The following is a 25,802-nucleotide window of genomic DNA, read 5'->3' as shown; positions in this document are numbered from 1 at the left end:
TACAATTAAAGTAATATCATCTGATACATTTCACATTCAGTTTTTTTCACTTGTCTCAAAAATATCTGCTTTAGTCCCCTCCTTTTTTTTCTATTAAGGATTTAATCAAAGTTCATGCATTGCATTTGGTAAAGCTAGAACAATCAAATTTTTTTATTTTTATTTTTTTTAGTTCAGACAAATTGTTTTGTAGAATATCCAACATACAGGCTGGCCAGTTAGCTCGATGAGTTAGAGTACTTTGTTGGTAACACCAAGGTCAAGGGTTCAGATCCCCTTGCCAGCCAGTCACCAAAAAAAAGACCCACAGTCTATATTTTCTTGTTTCCTCTCAAGTAGATTAGCAAGAATAAAAGGGTACTTAAAAAAGTTCATGGAAAAATGGAATTAAAAGATAATATGAATTTTTTTGTGAACTTTTGGAGACACTTCATATTATATAGGAGGTGTTGGGTTCTCTTATTTGCACCACATTAGGAGGCACAAATGTAGGTTGTTCTAATATTGGGATTGCTGAGATGGAACATTTGGTAAAAGGGTGACCTGCTAGATCTCTCTACTTTTAAGCGCAGTTACATGTTTCCTTTGTAATCAGCACATAGTATGTGAGGTGATGCATTAAGACTGTGTGTGACTGTCTTCTTCTCCAGCAACCCTTTCACCTGGGGGTTTTAGCATCCTTTGATATCCGTGTCATGATTATGACCCAAATATGACTGCGAACAACACACCTACAAATCACAGTTCCAGTTTCTTTATGGTTCTAGAGTATATCCCACAAAAATGAACAGGGTACTATCTCAAAAGTTACTTGAATTACTTTGATATACAGTTAGAATTATTTGTTTCTGTTTGTATTCAGTTTTAGGGTTTGCTTGTTTTTCCCTTTCTGATACATAATTTATTTAAATGTGTAAAATGTCCAAAATATGGAAAGATGTACTCAGGTCTCAATCCTGTCCCTTTCCCCTTCACCCTGTCTCACCCGTTCCCTATAGATAATTCTCATTAGTTTCTGGTTTACCTTTCTTGTGTTTATTTTTGTAAAAATATGTGAGTGCATATAAAATTTCTCCTTATTTATTTTCCACACTGTATTTCTTAAGCAATAAGTAGCATAATATACCCCCTATACCCCCATGCTATTGCTCTGCTTTTTTTCAGCTAACAGTATGTCCTGGAAATCAGTGCATAGATTTTCCTCCTTTTTTTTTTTTGGTACATTTTATTGAAATATAAAACACATAGGGGTGGCTGGTTAGCTCAGTTGGTTAGAGCTTGGCGCTGATAACACCAGGGTCCAGGATTTGATCCCTATACTGGCCAGCTGCCCCCAAAAGAGAAATATAACACAGGTATTAAAATGTGCACAAGTGAGTGAGCAGCTTGGTGAATTTTTACAAAATGACTGTACTTGTATAGCCAGTACCCTGTCAAGATTACCAGAAGCTGCCTTCAACCCTCCCCCACCCAAGTGTAACCATTCTCCTGACTTCTGCACTGTAGATTAGTTGTGTCTGTTTTGGGACTTTATAAACGGGATCATACCACACATGCTCTTTTCTGTCTGGCTTCTTTACTCCATGTGATGCATGAGAGATTCACCCATTTGGATGAATTTCCTTTCCATTATTCCTGTTGCTGTATATTCCAAGATTGGAATAAGCTACAACTTTATCTGTTCTACTACAGATGTACTTCTAGGTTCTTTCTAGTTTTGGACTATTATAAATGGTTCCTCATTCTTTTTTATGGTCTCATAGTACTCCATCCATGTGCATGTACAATAATTTATTCAATCAGTCTCCTTTGGATAGACATTTTGTTTTTTCCCCAGTGTTTTTCTATTACAAGTAACATTGCACAGGGTTTTGAATAAACTTGTATATTACAGTAAGGAACATTTTTTATTAAAGTCTCAAGAGGAATGAGAGTAGCAGGGAACATTTTGGGGGTGGGGAAGCTAATCTATTTGACAGCACTGCTCGATTGATGAAAAGGAATTGCTGAGCTTTTTTTAGAACAGGGTAGTGCAGTGAAGACAGTTAACTTGCTGCATTTGGGGTTACTCTTAGAAAGCAGTAGGAGGCTAATGCAAAATAAAGAGAAAAGCTTCAAATCTCATATCCTTGAGCATAGCTGAGTTCTGAGTTCAGGAGACTCAATTGTGTGTTGTCTCAACTTATTTTTTTATTCAAATACAGCATTTATTGTGCATCTCCTATGTTCCAGACACACTGTTCTAGACACTGGGGGTTACAGTATTGAAGGAAGTAGACAACAGTCTTTGTCCTCCTGGAGTTCACATTCTACTAGTGGGGACAAGATAAATTTTAAAATATATAGTATCTAGGGACGGCCGGTTAGCTCACTTGGGAGAGCGTGATGCTGACAACACCAAGTCAAGGGTTAAGATCCCCTTACCAGTCATCTTTAAAAAAAAAGTGTATGTTAAATAGAAAAATAAAGCAGAGAAGGGTGATTGGTGTGCAGGTATGTATATACATGTGTGGGTGTGGTATGTTGGCACATGTTGGGGGCAAGACACAGATTATAAAGAGTGGTCAGGATAGGAATGGCTTTCTTTTCTGTTTCTGAACTCTTTCAGCTTACCAAGCGAACTGCAACAAACAGTATAATGATACACATGTTTAGGATAAAAAATTATGAACTCTTAAGTATATAGAATCTTGGGTTCATTGTGTCAGATTATTTTGCTCGTAATCTGGACAGTCAGATTTCATATCTTGTGAGGAATTTTTATGAGTCATAGTCATTATTAATGTATGTGTGCAAGTGAAAATTGTGTTACCTGATTCACAAGGATATGGAGGCTGACTGGAATTCCAGTGGAGAGAGGAAAAGTATGTCTTCCTGTTAGAATGATGGACAAAGAGGAGGAAAGGCTCTGTCATGTGGAAAAGAGGTGACCGAAGGGCAGGAGACCAGGAAATGCTCCATTTAAAGCCACGGCCCAAGGCTGCGTACAACACTGGCATCTGGATGGAAATTTCTTTTTTTTTTTTTTTTTTTTTTTAAAAGATGACTGGTAAGGGTCATCTTAACCCTTAACTTGGTGTTGTCAGCACCACGCTCAGCCAGTGAGCGAACCGGCCATCCGTATATGGGATCCGAACCTGGGGCCTTGGTGTTATCAGCACCGCACTCTCCCGAGTGAGCCACGGGCCGGCCCAAGGATGGAAATTTCTGATCCCATAAACCTGAATGGGGCTTATTTTTCTCACCTGAATTATGGTTATAGGAGATCCTTCAGTCTAGATACTGGGACTGGATAACAATTACAGTGTCTCATTAAAGTATAAAAAAAATTATTAGACTGAATTTGTGTTAAATGTTATTTTAGTGTTTATCACACTGCATTATAATTATTTAATTGTCTGCACCTTATTTTGTCTTGTCTTAGTCATTCTTGACCCCCAGTGACCTCGTACTGTACCTAAAACACACAGTGAAGTAGATTCTCAACAAATAACTATTGAAACAGTGGAGCATTTAACAACTATTTGCCAGTTTTTAAAAAAAAAAATTTTTTTCTAAACTGTAAGTCAGCCACTGTTTATAGGACAACGTTATTTGAAAGTGCTGCTTTTTCAAAATTTTCAAATTAAAGCTCATCAAAATGTTATAGAACACCTAACTTGGCAAAACTCTGGTTTTGATTTCACTAACCATATGACCTTGAGCAAATTACCTCTGGAGAACTTGACTTATCTAAAGTAAAAAATCAAGATGATAATCTGTTCCACAGAGATGACAACGTGTGTATGCATATATACTTCCTAGTTTAGGCCAGAGCCGTGGGCTAAATTTAGTAACAAGACTTTTAATAGGGAAACTTGTAAGGTCCTACAGTTTGAGCTATATAACAAACTGCATGAGCACAGAACAGTTGAAGAGCAGCTTGGTAGCTACATTTCTAGTAAATTAAGGAGATTTTACCTTCAGCAAGCTTAATATGAATCAATAATGTGGTGTGATTGCTGTTTACCAACAACATTTAGCAAATACGGATTGATTACTAACCATGTAATAGAAGTTTTAAAATCTATTAATAGAAATATCCAAAACGGAATTTCCCATAGTGATTTCTGCTGAGAATCACTTGATATTACTATGTATTATGTGGGGCAAAAGTTCCAGTTTGGGAAATGGTGGGTGGGTGAGATAATTGGACATTTCTATTCTGGGAGCTCTTTGCTAACAGCTGGAACAGGGCTGCTGGTGGTTTCGCTTGGTCATCCAACTGCACCTGGACCACTCTGTCAGCATGGGCACTGCCCTTTGGCAAGTGTAGACAACAGGGCCAGTAGTCAGAGAGAGCAGCCAGGATGGGGTGGGAAGTTGTGATGATGCCATGGCAGGGGCACACATAGAAGTGGGGCAGGAGGGGCTGGTGGCAGGGGAAGATTGAAGAAAGAGAACCACTGGGTAAAAGTGACTGGGAGACATTTCGGACCCATCCCAAAGTAGAATTTTCTTTGCCGATGGCTGTATTTTACATATAATTTACTCTGTGTTCTTTGAAGTCATAGTTTCTGGGTAACGTGGAAGCGGTAGATAGTATTGAGAAGAGTATTCTTGAAAACCCCGTCCAATCCCAAGTCTGTGAATTTGTAATTATTTCCTTTTGTTTGGCAGTATTTATTTCATCAGTTTTTTACTTTTTCAGCATTGTGCTGGTTCCTGTGGGAAATTAGAAAAAGCATTAATAATATGTGGTCTGTGTGAATTTATTAGTTGAATGACAAGATTAACATATGAGATAATTGTTAGCAAACTAAGACAAAATGTAAACAAAAGCCAAAATTTTGGTGGTCTGTAATAGACTATCACATAAATTTGAGAAAGGAGATGACTGGCATGGTACTGAAGGTTTCCTTGAGAAGTATATGAACTGGAGTTTGAAGGATTAATCAGAATTGCATGGTAGAAAGAGCAGATCCACTGCAGGTCAGTAGCAGCTCAGGGATGCAGGCAAGAGACGTAGAAGGCTTTTGAGCAGGAGCAGTGTGGATAAGTCTGTAATTAAGAAAGATCCGTCTGGCAGCTTTGTGCAGGAGATAAAAGATTCAAGAGCTATCTCCTTAAGAATAATCATTTAAACCGTGTGGGTGCTTGAAATCTTAAAGGGATAGGTTGTGGCTAGAATATAGATGAGGGAAGTATTAAAGCTTAGTGGTTAAGAGCACAGACACACCTGGTTCAAGTCCCAGCTCTCAGATGACCTTGGTAAAAATACTTAGAGAAACAAGCCTAGAAGTTGACTGTAAATTGGATAGTATTACTTGCCTCTTAGGATAATTATGAGGATTAGATGAGATAAAGAATTATGTAATTAAGTGCTAAATAAATGTTGGTTACTATTCTTATTTATTACATAGCTGAAGTTCCCTAAAGCAGTGGTTTTAGAAGTATGGTCCTCAGACTGGCAGCATTGGTATCACATGTGCAAATTCATGGACACCTCACCACCCCCACCCCCACCCACTCAGATCTGCTGAATCAGAGTCTCTGGGGGTGGGGTCGCAGAAATGGGCTTCAAAAAGCCCTCTGGGGAATAGGCAAGGAAAGGTTTGAGAAAAACTGCCTTGGAGGAATCCTACAGTTGGGATTTAGAACGTGAAGCTAAGAAAAAGTATTTTAAGGAGGGACTAAGCGACTGTGTCCTTTGCAGTGCAGAGGAAGGGAGGTAGTGAATTCTTTGCAGCACCTAACTAAAAGCTCTGCACACAATGTTCAATAAATTCTTGTTTTTATATTATTGAAGACTTTTAATAGGGACACTTATTTAGTAGTATGTTGTGATGAAAAGACAATCTCAGGGTAGTGGGAACATACTGTACAGCCCAAATGATATAAAAATACCACAGAACCAAATTGGAGATTTGATATTAGATGAAGCTTAAATCTGCTTAACAAATATTTATGGACTGCCCACCTACTGTGATTGAGCACAGTGTTATATGCTGGAAATAGAAAATGAGGTATTACTGTTGTTTTCAGAGGCTTCACAGAATTATACTTTTTTTAAGGATTTGAAGCTATCTTTTTTCCTTCACAACTTTTTCTAGCTACTAGAGAAGAATAAACACTATATCTGATCTATTCTCTGGCAATGCCAGAAGTTAAGCATGTGGTTGTCTTCCAGTCAGTGCAAAGCCTAATCTGAAACCACTACCTCATTTCTGAAAGCATTCTGACCGTTGACTTCTGCTTGTTATTTCACGACTTGGGATATACCTTAGAGATGATTTACCTTTTGTAAGATTTTATGTCTTTGTTCGATGTTGGCTACCTGGGGTTTTCTGACATCGTGCCAATTGGTTTTTCCCCAATCTCACCACTGTCACCATTACCAGTATAAGCACTGAACATAATAGCGTGAAATAAAGAAAATTGACTTCTAAGCTTCATGCATTCAGCCATTATTTACTCCCTGTTATGTACAGGACATTAGGATAATAATGTGAAAACAGAACATGTCTTGTTGAAGAGCCAGAATTGATGCCCAGGTAAATTGAGTGTGGGTGAGTGGCCCAGGCATTAGGTCCTGGACTGCCTGGGGCCTGGTTGGAGGCCAGCCAAGTATTTAGATGATTCCACCGCAAAACACCCACAGAGTTTAGTTTGTAAGTGTGCCGCTGCTGTAAGGCTTCCCTTTTCACAATGATCAGAGGAAAGTGAGTAAGTTAGAATGGCTGTTTAAGAAACTGTTTTTAGGCAGGTCCAAGTGTGGTGGTGTTTACAACTAAGTGATCACAGCCAATTACTGATTTCTTTGTTCTTTCTCCACTCACACTGCTTCACTGTGACTCGCATAAATTAAAAAAAATTTTTTTAAACCTTACAATTTCTTGAAAATAGATGGCATAGTACTTGAGGTTGCAAATGGAATACAGGAATTACAGAATTACATTCTGATATGTATATGACCTCCTAGTTTTGCATCATAGAGAGAGATTTCAGGAAAATCCAAGTGGAGATCACTCCAAAAATGACTATGATTGGCCAGTTAGTCTGAATACTCATTTGTTAAGAGTGTGTTTTAATTGACACTTGGATCATGCCGCCTGCTCTTTCCCCCTTGCTTTGGACATTTGGGCTGTGCTGGGTATGTAGTGAGGACTGCTGACATTCTTTCATTATTATCTCCCTTTTCTCTCCAAATACCCCAAAGGAAAGTGGTTGAAGCCTTAGTCTACCACTTTGAAAAAGGTGCCAAGACCAGACCTAGATTTAAGTGTTTCCAATAAGTACAGCGGTCAGTTGTTTCCTTTCTCTGAGCATAGACATCAAGTATTGAAAAGGGGAACTTAAAGAGAGCAGAAGCTTTTTAAAAAATGTTTTAATTGATTCATAAAGGTCTTTCTGATCATCTCAGTGCTTGAATGCAGATTGGATATTTGGAGACCAGGTGAACTATAATTTTTTAAGTTTATGGTTTTTCTAAAATTGCTGCATATTGACAAATGCCCCTGAGCCCTACTACTGCCCGAAGAATGTTGGTGTCCTGAAAACATTAAACCTGGTATGGAAAATAGAGTTATGGCCCTGTGGGGTTTTAAAGCTGAAAGAGGTTTTAAAGGTCCAAAAGAAATGCAAAATTATGTTGTAAATTTATTTTATGATTGCTTTGGAATTCATCTCTCTTTCCCCTTCCCTTCTGTTTTTCGCAGTGAATACCTACCTCTTCATGATGCAAGCTCAAGGCATTCTGATCCGGGACAACGTGAGAACAATAGGTGCTCAGGTTTATGAGCAGGTGCTTCGGAGTGCTTATGCCAAGAGGAACAGCAGCGTAAATGACTCAGGTATATTTTTAGTAAAGAGTTGGTCTGTTTAGAAAGTCTCTTCCCAAGAGAGGTAGATTTGGTTTGAATAATTATTTTCTGTGGATAAAGTGCATTGTTAAAGAGGAAAAATTTGGCTGAATTTTACCTTACTACTAAAAAAGAAGCTCTTGCCAAATGAATCCTTGTTCATTTTTGCTGACAATCTATTAAGGGTGACTGGATGACTCCATTTTCATTCCTGATACTTTTCAGGGAGGTGCAGAGTATCTTTCAAAATCCCTTTTTTCATGTAATTCCCACCAGTATCTCGCCAGTAGGTAGATTAAGCATATACTTAGGACACCAGCAAAACAGAAGCACCAGAAGGTGTTTGGGGAGGTAATTTGATATTTAATTTTTAAAAATGTGTTCGTATAGCCAGAGGGGCAAAACAGAACTTGGTTGGATTTCCTTACACTTATTTCATTGCTTAACATTTGTGGGTTTTGTTTGTTTTGTTTTTTTGAATTACACCTGGTGGGTAGTGGTCATGGTCCACAATGTCTTCAAAGTTTACTTAAGTCATAATTAGACCCTGGTTGCTGTACAAGAAGAGTTGCTCCAACTCTGTTATTCCTGTTGCACTCCACTTGGATTTGTTCAACCCCTTTGGACTTGTTTTCCACATTGTTTATGAATGCTTCTGTGAAACAAATTTCCATTTTATAATGATCATGTAATCTGGGGACAATTTTTAAGAGTTATAAAGCAACTTCTGGAAGGAACGTTTAATAGATACCTGGTTTACCTTCCCTAGTTAGGTATGGTATTCATCTTGTGGTTTAATCCCAGCTACATGGTTGAGTTTGGTGGTCAGACTCATTCCTCTTTTAAGAAAGTTTTTCAGGGCCGACCCCGTGGCTCACTCGGGAGAGTGCGGCGCTTCCGCCACGGGTTCTGATCCTGTGTGTGGGTGCCTGGGTGCGCTCACTGGCTGAGCGCGGTGTGGGCGACACCAAACCAAGGGTTGCGATCCCCTTACCGGTCACAAAAAAGAAAAAAAAAAAAAAAGAAAGTTTTTCAGACCATTCAACTGAACATAGCAGTGATGGACACAAGAAAATATTTTTGCCTCAGTCTTTGGGACTTTTACCTGTGTATTTTATTATCTTATAAGCACTAATTGTATAAAGAGGAAAAAAGAACACAGAGGTTAGATGGCCTGCCCAACATTATAAGAACTTGTTTCTGAATCATGTTTTTTTTGTTGTTGTTGTTTAAAGATGACTGGTAAGGGGATCTTAACCCTTGACTTGGTGTTGTCAGCACCACCCTCTCCCAAGTGAACCACAGGCCAGCCCTCTGAATCATGGTTTTGACTTAAGCTATTTTTATAAAAGACTGTGCAAGGCAAGTTCTACACCTTTGAGATAAAACTTTTTCTCTTTCTTTTTAACTCTTCCAAAAACCGAATATAGGAAGTATATCCATGTGGTTAAGTGGGACAGCCATGAGGCTTTTCCATTCCAGAGATGGTTTTTTTAAAAAGATTCTGAGATTTTATTTTACCAAGCATTCATGATTTGCCTGTTACTTCTTTAACTGGGATGTAATGCGCTTATCTGTGGCTTCTTACTGATTTCACCCAAGGCCAGTATTTAAAAATATGCATATTTTGAAAACATTCCTTCCTCTAAATCAGTCCTCTCTTCTTCTGTAATAAGTTCTAAGATTGTCCGAAGTTTACTATAAATGTGAAATTGCTTTCCAAAGGTTGCAGATGAGAATTATTTTGTGGTTCATGGGAAATCAAGAGAAAGCATTACCTCTCAAAGGGAAGTTAAATCCTTAAAAGAATTGACCACATCCTAATTTATTAGTCTGCCCGCTGGCCAGTTTAGCAGCAACAAAGGACCATAGTAAACAAACTGATAAGCTTTTGATACTTCCTTTCTTCTTGTTTGCAAAGAGCAAGTGAAGGACTTTTCAGAGCTTTTTAGATAAATTACAGTCACACTGGGACAAATTGAGTTCTGAACCGGATGTGAACGCTGAGGACATTCTTGTTGTCCTAATTCATTGTGTGTGGTGTTAGGTGTTGAAAATGATGGCCACACTTGTTATCTCACTTGGCTCAGGTATGGCTCTGTCAGGTAAGGCAGGATTTTAAGTCACTTCCATTTTTCACATGTAGTACAACTAATTTGGGGGGAGATGGAGTGACTTGGTTGTGTGACTCTTTCCCTAAACGCTGCTAAAAACTTGCTTCTAGTTAAGTGATGAAATTAGGGAGTCTTTGACTGCTACTCTACAGCTCTTTCCCCTGTATATCACTCTGGATAAAGGAGCATTTGTGCTCTCAAGTCATTTATCCAATTCAGATGTTCGTGCTTCTCTGAGGTCAGGTGAGGCTATAACGTCCATCTGGGCATTTGGTGAGATGGTCAGTTCTTTCAGAAACTAGATGGGCACATGGCAGGACCCCATCCCCACACCATTGCTGGTCTTACAACACTAATTCCTCTAATGAGTTTCATCCTTCGAAGGTCTATCCAGTGACCCATTTTTATTTGACTTTGCATGCTTTTGTTCTCAAATATCATACACCAAAATAATTCTTTCTGGCATCCCTCTGGTTGGAGTAGTTAATCACCTATTTTGTGTTTAATGTTAAAGATTGGAAATCTTTGCCATCAGGGACTGTCTTGCTGTGTATTAGATACTTTATTTGCATTATCTCATGTAATCCTCACAAGAACTCAGGAAGATAGCTACTATGTTCCTGTTGTAGGGATGGAGGGACCAAGGCACACAGAAGTGACAGACCTTGGTGACTATCTGATTTCATGCCTGTCCTCTGATCCTAGCAATACCTTCATTGCCTTTGTTGTCTTTGTATCCCTAGTGTCTTGTGTACTTCTAGCACATAGGAGGCACTTGGAAAATTATTTTGGAGAGCATGAGTGAATGGGTTTAACAAGAAAACACATCTTACGTATTGTAGCATGTTTGTAATGAGATTATTATCTTGACTGGCTTCTGTGTTACTAGCACATCCAAGGTGAGTAAGCATTTCATTTGAAGTGTTTCCATTGAAAACCCACCATTTTAATTCATTTCAAAGCATTTCTCTGCCTAGCTCAGTGAGAAAGGGTATTCTGGGCCTAAAGCTGCTGAGACAGGCAGGTGACTGCCACCTCTGACCTGGCCATTCCTGCCTGGAGCACCTTTGGCTTGATGAGGATGGCCTAAACTGTGCTCCCCCACCCCCCAAAATAGTGCTGAGGCACGTACCCACATCCAAAAGCCTTCATTAGGCCAAGTGTAGCTAAAAATCTTAGTATCACAGTTCAGTGATGTTGGTTTCTTTAAGCTTAAAAGCTAAAGTGGTAATTGTCTAGTAAGAATGTACTTTAGGGAATCAGGATTGTGAGCCTGGAAATAAGCCTGAAGAGGGACCTGGAGAAGCTTCTTGTTGTCACTGAAAGCCATTGGTATGTGAGATTGTGAATCTTCAAAACTTAACTGTGAGCAGTGGGGGGAATGCTCAAAAAGAATATTGGCATCGGAAGAGAATTCTCTGGTTTCACCCAGTCCAGCCACTTAGTTTTACAGATGAAACGAGTGGTTGAGTGGTCTGGCACTTCTCATTCTTAATATGAGTTTCCAGGTGCCATTCTCCTTAGTAACTTTTAACCTGAGGTGTTGGAGAATTTTGTACCTCTATACACACATGCATATGACATGCACACACACCTCCCCAGACGTGTGGTCCCGTTCCCTTTCTAGTCACCTACTCAGAAAACTGTTCTGTTGCCCACAAGCTTCAAAACAAGTCTGTTGCCATAAAATGAGTGCAGTCATGCCAGTGTGCTTGTGATGTAGTCAGTGAGATGTATATTCTTAATCTCTTGCTCTCTGTGTTTTTGTTTGTTTGGCAGTTGGCAGCTGGCTGGTGTGGGGATCCGAACCCTCAGACCTTGGTGTTATAACATCACACTCTGTCTCTCTGGTTTTAGGTGCCCAGTCCGTAGTCTTCATTGTGGCCACTCTTCCAGTAGGTTGTCATTCTTAAGCATGCTAACGACTCTTGAAGAATACTAATTCTTCATATTTCACAGATATTTGTCCCAGTGACATCTTTCTACTTGTGTAAATTTCCACAGTTTGTTTTTCAAGCAGAGAGGCTAGTGTTTGATCTTTTCTCATATGGGAAGGGTAAGAGGTGGTTCTTTCTAGAATCTGTTGGTCAGTACTTTCCAGTCCCTACTCAATTGGATGTGGTAATACAAGGGATAACACAGATTTTTGCCACTGCCATGTATTAGGGTAGCTATACTGACTTTGACTATACATTAGAATTCCAGGGAAGCTTTGAAAAGTATTGATGTCTGCACCTAACTCCCAGAGGTTTTTACTTAATTGGTCTGTGGTATAGCCTGGGAGTTAGGATTTTTAAAAAACTTTCCAGATGATTCTAATGTACAACCAAGGCTACCAAGCCACTGGTGTAAAGCAAAGCAGAAGAAGCGGCAGCTGGTGGACAGAAATGTTGGCCTATGAGCCCCATGAATTTTATGGCCATTTGAATTTATAGGTAGGGGGCCTGTTGTTTTCCCATCTTATAAGTATAAAAGCAGCTTCCTTCTTTGCCCTTCTGCCTCCCTTGCTAGAACATGTCCTGATTTGAAATAGATTGTTTAAATTGTAAAGTAAAGCTATAGCTTTAGAGGGGCCAGCCCGTGCTTTCGGAGAGTGTGGTGCTAATAACACCAAGGCCATGGGTTCGGTTTAAAAGAAAAAAAAAAAAAGCTATAGCTTTAGATATTCAGCAAGCTTGTGTTTTTTCTCTCAGCAGTTCTCTCATTCAGTAAGTACATGCTTTAAAAGAGTAAGAAATTAAAGTTCAGAACCCCTGGGGAGAGTATGCAGTGTAACCTGCCCATTTGTAGGTAGCTGGAGGAGGAGAAAAATTAGGACTCCTCTTAGTAACTATGCACAGTTTTACCCGGTCATGAGCAATTAATTTCCTCTGCCTCTTTCACTTCTTTAAAAGGTTTCTACTGCTACTAAGAAAGTAGATTTTATTTCATTAAAAATTTTATTTAAATAATTTAAAATTAGAAATGAGGAAACTAGGGTTTTGTTTCCCTCCAAGGTGTAGGGCAAGGTTATGGAGGACTTTCACTCTGGAGTTGTGCGTTTGAGGGTTAAAAAAAAAAAAAAGACCTGTTATTAACTTAGTAATCAGAAAAAAAAATAAGTGGTGTTTTAGTTCATGCTGGTTACTACCAGGATTATATCAGTGTTTAAAGGAAGTAGGAAGGATTTTTTTATGTCTTCAAACACCAAATAGTAGAATCATTAAAGTTTGTAATGTCTTGTCTCTTCTCCCCCCCACCCCCATAAGACCTAAGATGGAAACATCAAGACTAGCTTAGCTATACAGGCTGATGGGATTGAATACTAAATATAAATGCTAAAATAGTTGGCTAAAAGAGGCGAGAATAGTTGTTTTAGAGAATAAGAAATGGGAGAAGGGGGACTGCTGGTTTTTTAAATTATGTTTAATTACAGTTGACTATAAACTGAGTATACATAAGCCTATAATACCAATAAGAATAGGAATGCTGGTTAAAATAGTATCATCTGGTTAACATTATTGATGGGTTTAAATTTTTAGCTATAGTGACCTGCTTCCACCAAATTGACATCTAAGAAAAACACTTCTTTGGTAGGTATCTGAAAACTGCAGGATTGATTTCATGTACCAGTCTGAGTTGCCTTTTTCCCCTTACCTCCCTAGATTATCCTCTTGACTTGAACCACAATGAAACCTTTCTGCAAACCACAACATTTCTTCCTGAAGACTTCACCTACTTTGCAAACCATACCTGCCCTGAAAGGCTCCCTTCCATGAGTGAGTAGAGCTCTAGCTTATCTTCCTCTGCTTTTAAAACAGACTTTTTTTTTTTTTTGATTAAAATAAAAGGGAGAGTGCTCTTGATCTCTCTACCTATGTAGAGAATGTAAACACTTCCCTGCCATTGGAAACAGGGTTTGTGAAAGTCATTTGTGCTCCTGGCTGCTCATCAGCACAGCTTCCTGTAAGGTTGCCTATGTTTTTTGGTGCTGTTTTCTACCTTTTCTGTATTTTCACTCTTTCTTTTGTACATGTCCGTCTTTTGTAACTTGGGGTCTGTTAGGGTGTCCTGCAGAAAGTATAGGCAACCAGCTTTGCCTTTTTAATATAAATCTTCTACTTGTTTCATATTAGGGAAGTCAGTTTCTTAACAAAGTGCTGGTTAAAAATATTCTTGGATTTTTTCTTTTTTTCTTTCTTTTTTGGAATCCCACATGTAATCTAAAACAATGACAGTAAACTTATACCTTCTCTGTACTTTTGAGTTTTTAGATAGTTCCACTCTTTTAAAAAGTTTTTTTTTTTTTTTTTTAAAGAAATGTGCAGGAAAAGGAGAATCTTACGTTTGCAGAGTTGACTTTTATGCTCAATCATAGTGAAAATAGAGGAAGTGTTAGAAATAGTCATGCACGGTATTTGGATATACTTTCATCCATACATGAATAATTAATTATGCGTATTAAGTTGTGTTAGAAGCTTTGCTGTTTCATTTGCATGTCTCACCACATGAAATATACAGGTCTTCCCTTTAAAATCTGTTTGTCTGTATTTACAAGTAAGCTTAGTTTGGGAAGGCTAGGAAATAGGCTGTTGACAAACCAAAAACTAATGTTATCAAGCCATCTTTTTTTTTTTTTTAAGCATTTTTTGATTTTTTTTTTTTTTTTTTTTTTTTTTTTAAGTTCCACTTTTTTTTCTTTTTTTCCACTGGCCAGTATGGAAATCCGAACCCTTGACTTTGGTGTTACCAGCATCATGCTCTGACCTAGTTTCATTTCTTGAGCTAAGTCAGACGTGGCTAGTGTTCTGAGTTTGGACATGATCAGTCAGAGCCATCAACTCACTGGCGAGTGAATGGAGAGAGACAGTTTATCTGTACTTGCTTCAGGAGGAAACTGACATGGTGCCAAGCTTGGCTGCCTTTTTCCTTCTCCTCTGTGAAGTTCAGCTGCTGTTTTACGCGAAGTCTTGAATTCTTGCCACACCATTGGTAAAAGCAGAACTCTAAAGTCTTAAGTCCTTGATTTGCTTCTTTACTCAGTTGGCAGTGATGAACTGAAGTGCAGTGAGATAGAAAGCACAGCCAGAGACTCCTGTCCCTTTTAAAAATAGTCTGCTGAAGAAGCACCAAACTTCTTCAGAGAATAAAACCCTGGACACAGGGAAAAGAATCTGTCATTTTCTAGCCTCCTAATCTTTTTTTTCCCCTCTCTGATTAGAGGGCCCAGTAGACATAAACATGAGTGAAATCGGAATGGATTACATTCATGAAATCTTCTCCAAAGACCCAGCCATCAAGCTTGGAGGTCACTGGAAGCCTTCTGACTGCATGCCTCGATGGAAGGTAGGGTGTGAAGTCAGACTCGAAGTGCTGCGAAACCCACCTGGGATTTGCCATTGCTCTGAATCAACATGCCATTCACTAAGTATGAATTTTGTAATTTGCACCCTGCCACCCACTGCCCCCCCCTCCATGCAAAGTATTTGCATTTCATAGAACTTTTTGGAGGAATGGGTTTCCCCAAGGACTCTCCTGTAGGCACAGAAATTTTCTTCGTTCTGATGACTGAGCAAAACCCTTTGTCTTTCTAACAGAAATATTAGCAAATCAGGAGGGTAGGGAGGTTGGTAGGTCTCTAGTGACATATTTGCAGAAGTCATCTCCACAAAGTCAGTGCATTATGCCTATTCTCCATTGGTTACTATAAGATTAGTGAAATAAAAAGCAATTAGCTAGCTGAGATTTGTTTAGTGTTTTTCTGTGTGACCATAGTCAGGAGACATCAGTAGTGTGGATCAAGCTTATGACACCGGCTTAACCTCATTCTTTCAACAAGTATTTATTAAAGTGTCTATTCTATGTCAGCCCTGTCAGATACTGGTGGTATAGCGGCAATCATACATATGAGGCTACTTCAAAAAGTTCATGGAAAGATAGAATTAAAAAATAATACGAATCTTTCCATGAACTTTTAGACCCCTTCTTTGTGTGTGTGTGTGTGTGTGTGTGCGCACACATCGCACATTATAAGAGGAAGTTCTGTTTTGTGAAGCTTATTTTAATTGTATTTTTATATATCTATAGATGTATTTGAGCAGAATGTATATCTTCCTATGGGTTGTGGTCTAGAATGAATTCATTCAACAGGCCTTCTATTCTTACACACAAAGTATGGTGTGTGTAAGAATAAAAGATCCATTTAGTTCCCAGGGTCAACTTGCCAATGTAGATCTTATTCAGATGAAGTTGAGAACTAGACAACCAGCCTCCAAGAACTCCCTGAAGGTTGGTCATCAATTTTGCAGGGGTGTCCTGCTGTGAAGCAAAAGTTCAGGGACTGAGTGGCTTCTTTTGCTGTGATCCACTCCAGGTGGCGATCCTTATCCCCTTCCGGAACCGCCATGAGCACCTCCCAGTCCTGCTCAGACACCTGATTCCCATGCTTCAGCGCCAGCGCCTGCGGTTTGCATTTTATGTGGTTGAGCAAGTGAGTGGTCCTTTTTGTTTCTTCTGAGACAGCAATTTAGAATGCTGCAGGCTAATCCATCTTTAGTGTGAAGAGCCAGTAAAATAAATCTGAGGATTGAGTTGCACTGAGGTGGGAAGGGGAGCTGAGAGCCATTCTGTGCTCCTGGTTTGAGGTGTTGCCCAGTACTGGCAAATTTGAGTCCAGGAGGGAGCTTTGTTTGCTTGTGAACAAAGGCCTCTTATATGGTGGTTTTGCCTGCTTTGGGTGGTGTCTTCAGGCTCCAGACCCAACTCCTTATCTCCTTAAGGAAAGGAGTTGCATCAGGGTCCAGAACAGAGGACATGGCCTTGGAGTCAGGAGACCTCAGTTCTTGTCCCATTTCTGCTATTAACTAACCATGTGGTCTTGGGCATTCTGAGACTTCTGTAAGCCTCAGGATTTGGTTTTATTTTACTTTTAAAAGTATTGGGATTGAACTAGATATAGAGATCACAAACTGAAGACACATAAGGCAAATTCAGACTATAATTTTTTTTTTTGTCCTGCATGGTATTTTTTAATTTGGCTTTAGATGGAACATGACTGTCCAGTTGGCCTCAGTCCCCACTACTATTGTTGTCCCTTGCCTGGCCTAGTTCACATATTAACATTGCTGACCTGGCTTCTGCAGGCATTTTTTAAGTATGTGATCCTTGAACTAGAGGCTCTATAGAAAAATGAAAGGTTCACAGATTCCCCTTAATACCTTGATTCTCAACTTTGAGGACCTTTTTGCAAACTTACCTCTCCATACGGGCACACTTTTGAGACTCATTGCCTGAGCTGCTCTAAGTGGTCATTGTGTGGCTTGTCTTATACTGTAATGAGGGAAAAAGGTCTGAGCACCACTATTCTAAAAAGAGAAGGCATCTGGGAATGAGATAAAGTAGTCCAAAGCTCTCTAGAAAGTAATTTTCATTTCTGTTTTGCCTGTGGCTTGTTGAGATTATATTATAAAGTCTTTCCTATTGATTAAATATCAAATCAGATATTTCTCTTTGATTAAATATCACACTCTATATGCCTATCCTAAGTTGGGTATTTTGATACTGGCAAGGGTGAGTCAGTGTTAGCATTTAGATTAGTTAGGCTATAACTGATTTGAGCTGGTTTCTCCATGAGCCACTGAATTCTTTGTGCACAGGCATGAGTCCCTGGTGTGCTCAGTGACTTGTCTTAGTTGGGCCTTCACAAGAAAGCAAGATAGAAGAAACAAAAACCTCTCTTTTTTTTAACCAGGATTGGTTTATAAAAGAGAACAGCTAAAGATTGGTTGATATGCTGAAGAGAATGATTGGCAAGTATCAGGTCATGTGGTAATAAAAAGTAGAAATGATAATGTTCTCTTTTACCTTTGTGGAGCTGGGTACTCTTCTAACTGCTGTTATATAGTTGAATTTCTGCCTTCAACAGCCTTGCGGAGCTTGGCTTTACCACTTTTCTTTCTTATTTTTTATTTTTTCCTTCAGCTCTTTTATTTCTGAATAAATCAAGGCCAGAGGTCAAAGCAATTTTGGGGTCATACCATGAGTGAGTCATTGGTGAGTGATGCTGGACCTAGTCACACTAGTCCAGTGATGTTTTCCAGTCGGTTCCAATAAGTCTTCTTTAGGCAGGGCAAAGGCAGTGAAGATTTTGCTTCAAGAGTCATTTTAAAAATAAAGTGGTTCTTCTTTTAGGTTGGCACCCAACCCTTTAATCGAGCCATGCTTTTCAACGTTGGTTTTCAAGAAGCAATGAAGGACTTAGATTGGGACTGTCTGATTTTTCATGATGTGGATCATATACCAGAAAGTGATCGTAACTATTATGGATGTGGACAGATGCCGAGGCACTTTGCAACAAAATTGGATAAGTATATGTATCTGTGAGTATCACTTCCTCTTAAAGAGGCTGAATCTAAAAGGATGGTGAGAGATGCAAAGATAATGAAATCCAATTAGCTACAACCCAGAAGTACATCACCTAACTCATGAATGGATAAACAAAATGTGGTATATCCATACAATGGAATACTATGAAATACTGATATATGTCACAATGTGGATGAACCTTGAAACATTATGCTAAGCAAAAGAAGCCAATCACAAAAGACCACACATTGTATGATTCCGTTTATACGAAATGTCCAGAATAGGTAAATCTATGGAGACAGAATGTTAGATTAGTGGTTGCTTAGTGCTGGGGAGTTTGAGGGGAGAATTGTTTTGAGTTGGTGACTGCTGATGCATACAAGGCTTTTTTGGGGGCTGATGAAATGTGCTAACATTGATTGTAGTCATGGTTGTACAACTCCATGAATATACTAAAAACCATTGAATTATACACTTTATTTTTTTTTGGCAGCTGGCCAGTACTGGGAATTGAACCCTTGACCTTGGTGTTACAAGGCTGCGTTCTAACCAGCTGAGCTAACCAGCCAGCCCTGAATTATACACTTTAAGTTGGTGAATTGTATGGCGTGTCAATTATATCTCAATAAAACTTATTAAAAATCAATTAGGAAAAATTCAGTTAGCTACTTTGGTTGATACATGTCAGCATGAGGAAACAATTCAGATGGTTGAGGGCAGTGGCACAGAGAATTGTTTTTAGTTCTCAAGTGAGATGGTCTGTTCTAGGAAAAAAAGAATCACCTTTTAACACACAGGTGATTGACATTCTATATCTCCTTTTAGGCTTCCTTATACTGAGTTCTTTGGCGGAGTGAGCGGCTTAACGGTGGAACAGTTTCGGAAAATCAATGGCTTTCCTAATGCTTTTTGGGGTTGGGGTGGAGAAGATGATGACCTCTGGAACAGGTACTGTCCTTCATCTGGTGTCTTCTAGAAATGCTGCCTTCAGCCCTCTGGACCAGTGCTGTCCAATAGAAATATAACACAAGCTATGTGTGTAATTTAAAATATTCTAGTAGCTACGTTTTAAAAGGTTAAAAAAAGGGCTGGCCCATGGCTCACTTGGGAGAGTGTGGTGCTGATAACATCAAGGCCATGGGTTCAGATCCCTATACAGGGATGACCAGTTAGCTCACTTGGAAGAGTGTGATGCTGACAACTCCAAGACAAGGGTTAAGATCCCCTTACTGGTCATCTTTTAAAAAAATTTTTTTAAATAATAAATAAATACATGGATGGATGGATGGATTAAAAAAACTGGTGAAATTATTATTATTATTTTTTTTTTTTAAAGATGACCGGTAAGGGGATCCTAACCCTTGGCTTGGTGTTGTCAGCACCACGCTCAGCCAGTGAGCTAACCGGCCATCCCTATATAGGGATCCGAACCTGTGGCCTTGGTGTTATCAGCACCACATTCTCCCAAGTGAGCCACGGGCCGGCCCTAGTGGTGAAATTAATTTCATTAATATGTTTAATGCAGTATATTCAAAATAATACCATTTTAACATGTAATCAACATAAAATATTAATGAGTTATTTCACATTCATTTTTTCTTAGTCTTCAAAATCTGGAATGTTTTACACTGAGCATATTTCACTTCTGAGTAGTCACATTTCAGCTGTTAGTAGCCCCATGTGGTTTGCGGCCACCATGTTGGACACAGCAGCTTCCTACAGTTCTTTCTCAGATTGGATTTTAGGAGCAGCTGTTAGTTATCTTTTATGACAGAGACTAGAGTATTTGGAATCATAGAAATGATTTTTATTCATTTAGAAAATTATGCAGTTATAACATTAAAAACAGAAATCTTTTACCATCCTAAAAAAACAAATTCTACATCCCACCAAGGCAGCTATTTTTATTTTTTTTCCCTTGACATGCAAAAATAAACTTAAATGATAATTTCACAGTTTTTCTTATAATAAAGAATATGATCATTGTAAAATTCAGGGGATACAAAAGTGCATAAACCAAAGGATACAAGTCTTAATCCCCATTGCCATCCTGTCTCATTCCATGAAGTAGCCATTTTAACAAGCTGTTTCTTTCTACACTTTTTTCTATTTACATGTAGACAATTAAGACATGTTCCTTCTACCCTTCCACCCATGTCTTGGTATAGAGAGAGCTACTTCATTATTTTTTAATAACAATTACATGATAGTCCATTATGTAAATATACAGTAAATTATTTTACTCTTCTGTTGATGAACATCAGCTGTTTATAATTTTGAACAATCTCTGTTCACATGTACAAGTGTTTCTTTAAATTAAATTCCTAGTTGTGGAACTACAGAGTCAAGAAGTACATGCACTTTTAAATTTGAGTAGTTTTTGCCAAATTTTCCTGTGAAAAAGATTTCGACCAACAGTCCATTAGTGTGCCCATTTTCTTACACTACCATCAACATTGAATGTAAACAACTTTTTACATTTTTGTCAATTTCATGGGTAAAAATAGCATCTCATTTTCATTTGTACTTCTTAGAAATTTAGTGAGGATGAACATTTTTTCCATACACTTAATGGGTTTGACTGGTCCTTAGATCCAGTTGAGCTCTTCCAAGCCAGCTGTCATAGATGTCATCATGTTCAATGCGGAGCCCCTTGGATGCAGGGACTGTGGCTGGTTTTCTCCAGCACCCTGCACAATTCCAAGCACACAGTAGCCTGGAGTGAGAACACATCTTCACGTGTCAAAGTGAGAGTATGGTTGGGAGTGTAGAGGAGGATCTTGAAACAATAATCTCCTACAGTTTTAAACTAGGAAAACGTCCATAAATTTCACATAGATATCCAGTCTACCTGCATCTATTAGTTGTCTCTTAGAGCCATATCAAGTTTCCCATAAACCCAGCTTGGGAAATCTTCCCTTTATAATATTAAGGATGAATATCCTGAAAACTTCCTCTAAATTCTGGTTGGTGCATAGTGACTTTTCAGAAATTGTGACGTTGGATATGTAGATCGGAAGCATGTCATGTAAATTAGTTCATCCCTGTGGTGATGGGGGAGGTGGGAGAGATGTAAATTCTACTTTGTAAGGAAAACACATTTTGATTTTGGCTTTCCTGAATAGCTTTATAGTAGGATGTGGAAAGGAAAGGTGCTGTAAACCAGTGAGAAAAATGGTTTTGATAGGAAGGACCCCAGCAAGCCAGCCAAGAGGAAGGAGTGCGTGTGCACTTTGGGGACACTTACTGTTTTCCCTGTCACAGAGACCCTGAGTTAAACCCCACTGCCAAGAATTTTGTTTCTTTTCAATTTCTTTCCTTTTTCAAAACTTTAAGTATTGTAGATTTTTTTTTTAAATTGCAAATTTATCCAGAGGATAAGCAGTTTGAATATTTGGATGCAGAAGTTGTTCTGTTGTTCAATTTGGGGTTTTTCACCATTGGCACAATTAATGTTTTGGGCTGGAACATTCTCTGTTATGGGGGGCTTTCTTGTGCAGCATGAGTTGTTTAGCAGTGTTTTTGGCCTCCATGCACTAGATGCCGGTAGCCACCCCCCACTGTAACAACCAGAAATGTCTCAAGATGTTGTCTCACCCCAACCCCTAATTAAGAACTGCTGGTTTAAATTAATCAGTTGGTTAAGTAAAGGAGTCATAAGTATTTTATTTCCACTTCAGGTTTATACACATACGTTTATTTGCCAGCTTTTTCATCTAGGGCTGTGGCCCTTCCTTTGATCACAGCTCCACTGATTGGACTTTTCTCTTCTGTTGAAATCAAACTCACAATGTTCCAAACACACTTTCTAGTTTGGGGCTCTTTAAAGTACAGTGAGAACAGCTTTAAAAGAATCTGAATGTCATAAGCTGACATTTGGCTCTAGTAAATAAAAAAGAAGGAGTGTCAAATGCTTCTAAATATTTATGATTTTCCCTTCAGTCTTTTATAGTTGTCTCACCCATACCTAATTTATTCACTAGAATTTTTTAAATAATCAACTTGCCTTTATCAAGTCTTTCCAAAGCAGTCAGCTTATTTTTCATGGAAACAGTCTTTTTGCTATATTTTGTAAGTTTATGTATAACTTAATTAAACTGTTAATAAAAAGTTTAGGATGATGTACAGCTGACTTTTGGTGAGCATCCAGCTGTCCTGGTGGGAACTGAGTTGTATAGGCCTATGAGAGAATGGCCTGTTAACACCAAACACTCACAGTGAGATCAGTCAGTGTGCTTTATAGGGGATTGGAGAGCCTCAGTTAAAAACTTTGAGTTACAATAGAGTTTTAATTCAGTTTTTAAACAGTGGCCCAGTGGATCAGTTAATTGGAGGTGAATGAGAAAGTTTTCCTGTGCTTTATTGCCAGGGTAAGCTTATGTGTCTTTTAGGCTTTGGTCACTGCTGGGATGTGACCATTGTATCTGAAAGCCCATTCTCTTGGTCTTGGACAGAGTGCACAATGCAGGCTATTCTGTGAGCCGGCCAGAAGGTGACACAGGAAAGTACAAGTCCATTCCTCATCACCATCGAGGAGAGGTCCAATTTCTTGGAAGGTTGGTGCAGTTTGTTTATTCCTCTTACAAATATTCTCTGTACTTTGCATTTCCAGATGTCTTAGAGCATATTACAACCCCTTGTCTTACTCCCCATCCCCACCTCAAGGACCTGTGCTGACAGCTGTTTTACATTTGCGGCATATTTTCTAATTTAACTCTGAGGTGGACATTTGGGGGTGAAATCTGACCGTTGGTGAAAATTTTGATATAGTAAGATCTTACAAGGAAATCACTTTTTCTTCTTCTTAAGCATGTGGTCTCCTCTTGTAGCCTTTAGGGAGGTAGAGAAAATTCCACTTGGGTAAAGGTCTGTGTCTTACGCTAAAAAAGCAGAGTTGGCACCCTTTCTGTGAGCTCCAGTTCCGAACTGTTCTTGTGCTTCTGTGTGGTTGCGGTTGCTGTGTTACCCCCTTTTCTTTCAATGAGTAAATCCCAGATTGTACTGGCTGGGGCATGTGTACCGAACGACGTCTCCGCACGTTCAAGCATGAGGTTTTTGTTGTTGTTGTTGTTGTTTGTCTTTTGTGAATTTTTGGGAGGACTATTCTCTAGCAATTAAGTTCTAATTGCTTAAACTCTACTTTCGTGGGAGTTAAAGGGCACTGAGTACAAACTATGAATTTTCTCATCTGATTTGTTTTTTAATATCTTACCTCTCACATCCCCACTCTCTGACCTTGGACAAGTCACTTAATATTGCTAAGCCTTAGTTTCATTGGCTTGGGTGTAGGGAGACATTAAATTAAATAAGGTAATAAGTAATGCACCTGCCATGAAATAGGAGGTGTTTCTAATGATAAAGTTTAGATTGCGGTAGCAGAAGGGCTGGTGCATGGTCCCACGCTTCAGAAGTCCTGCCTCGGCTGTGTCCTTTCCTGTGGGCTGCCCTGGGAGGAGGCTTGGGTCCTCACTCAGAGCTGCCTCTCTGTTCTCTGCTTAAACAGGTACGCTCTGCTGAGGAAGTCGAAGGAACGACAAGGGCTGGATGGGCTCAACAACCTGAACTACTTTGCAAACATCACATATGACGCCTTGTATAAAAACATAACTGTCAACTTGACACCCGAGCTGGCTCAGGTGAATGAGTACTGAGATGAGCATTTGCTTAACCCACCCCCACCAAGAAAGTGGTCTGAGGAGATGTTTTGGGGGACTCCACAGGAAGAGAATAGAAAAACAGTGTCTCGTGAAGGATTGCAGGGTTAAAGGAAAGAACGAGACAGAGCACACGCACAAATCGCCTTCTCCATGCTCACCTGCTGGGGTTGAGGCAGGAGGAAGTTTGAGGACTTCTTTATCAGCACTGGCTTTCTATTTTCACCAGACAGATGTCTGTCCTGCTGCTCTCTCCCTGTCTCCTACCCCAGCATCCTGTCTTAGCCACAACCTCCAGAACCCGTGATGAACTGTAATCTGCCATGGTCCTGTGTGGAGCCTGTCCTTACGCCTGACCTTTGGAGCCTCTGGGCCTTCGGAGCAGAGGCAAACCCACCACAGGGCAGCTGCGTCTTAGGAAGAAGAAATGAAACACCACACACCAGTCTTCTACATCTGTGGTGTTCTCTTTTTGGTTTCATTTTTTGAAAAAATTACCTGCTTTGGGTGGGGATTGAGGGTGGAGGGGAGGGATCTGGGGAAGATAAATAGACAAATATATAGCAATCACTTCTTGAAGAAGTATAATTGTAAATAAGCCATGTAAAATGCCTTTTTTAAATTTAATTTTATAGCTGGCTCCAATTCAAACCGAAGATTTATACATCAGATCACTTATTTGGTTGGTAAAAGCAGGAATTCAGTGAATTCAGTGAAAATGCAATTGAAGAATATATCCCAGATTGCTGTCACTTTGGAAGGGAGTGGATGTAGGGCACATCACAAAAGAACAAAATAATGCAGTCTTTATCACAGTTAGCTGATTCCTTCTGTGTTCGTCCCTCAAATCTTGATGTTTGCCCTCCTTTCTCTCTTCCCTGGTGGTCACGTGCACCCTCCTCCTGCTATTGTGGAGCGAGCTCTCCCTGCTCAAAGCAAACCCTGCAGGGCTTGCTGTGCACACACCCTGGCTCTCTGGACTTTATTTTTTGTCCTTTCATCATCATAAAGAGAGAGGGGTGTGTGGAGTTTTCTCCTGTCCTCTTTCTCTTGTGGAACTTGGCCACAATTTCTGAAAGCTGTGCCTAAATTACCAGTTGACTTCAGTGATTCCTCTATTTCTTTTTTTGTTTTCTGGAAAGATTCTTTGTCAGCATTATTAACTAGTACATAGAACTAATGAGCAATTAAATTAGGAAGAATTCAGCCAGGGAGCAGGTGACACTTGTGTGTTGTGGGTCTGCCGGAATCCGGATAAGACCAAATCAAACCTTTGAAATTAGACCAGCAAAGCTCTAGAATGTAAGAGCTCAAGTGCTCTGCTCACACCCTCACGTGCTTTTTGAAGTTGGGTTCAAAACTGCATTTGAATTTGTGCCTCTTGGTTTTTCCCTGAGCCAAAGCCCTCAAGTCATAGTCCCTGTCAGCTTCTACAGAATTCTGGAGAATGCCAGTTTTTTCCCCTTCCTTTTTCATAAAACATATTTATATATTGTGATTAGGAGTACTTTTGGAAAAGTACTTCATATTTTTTTTAATTGCCTTGTTTGCCTTCAACTTGCTTAATTTTCATGGTTTACATGGGTGTGTGTGTAGGGGCGTATGTGTATATATGTGTGGGTTGGGTTTTTTCCATTGCATGTGCTGGTTCTGTGGACATATGATCCCCACAAACTGTGGGAGTGATTGGCCAGGCCTTGTTTTTTGTGTTTTTGTTCTTTTGAAGAATAGAGTGATATTTAGAAAATAAATTGTATTGCAAAGCTCTTATCGGCTCATATGAGAGAGCAGGCTCCTGCCCTTGAGAATGCTGGTAAGCTGTATCATGTTTTAAAAGAATTTTAAGCATT

General features: G+C 39.3%; 1 protein-coding gene across 1 annotated transcript in view; it reads left to right on the top strand.

Annotated features, from left to right (window-relative positions):
* The window catches only part of B4GALT5 (beta-1,4-galactosyltransferase 5), a 71,686-nt gene extending 47,216 nt beyond the window's left edge, over positions 1-24,470 (top strand). The window contains exons 2-9 of the mRNA XM_063112384.1: positions 7,698-7,832; positions 13,600-13,713; positions 15,156-15,280; positions 16,308-16,424; positions 18,125-18,312; positions 19,124-19,246; positions 22,753-22,854; positions 23,802-24,470. Coding sequence (XP_062968454.1) covers positions 7,698-7,832; positions 13,600-13,713; positions 15,156-15,280; positions 16,308-16,424; positions 18,125-18,312; positions 19,124-19,246; positions 22,753-22,854; positions 23,802-23,949 — 1,052 coding nt within the window. The 3' untranslated portion in view covers positions 23,950-24,470. The remainder of the gene's footprint in view (positions 1-7,697; positions 7,833-13,599; positions 13,714-15,155; positions 15,281-16,307; positions 16,425-18,124; positions 18,313-19,123; positions 19,247-22,752; positions 22,855-23,801) is intronic.
* The last annotated feature ends 1,332 nt before the right edge of the window (positions 24,471-25,802 follow it).

This window comes from Cynocephalus volans, chromosome 1 (genome assembly GCF_027409185.1).
Source record: "Cynocephalus volans isolate mCynVol1 chromosome 1, mCynVol1.pri, whole genome shotgun sequence".
Taxonomy (NCBI): domain Eukaryota; kingdom Metazoa; phylum Chordata; class Mammalia; order Dermoptera; family Cynocephalidae; genus Cynocephalus; species Cynocephalus volans.
Note: the sequence above shows the minus strand (reverse complement) of the source record. Positions and strands in the feature narration are given on the sequence as shown.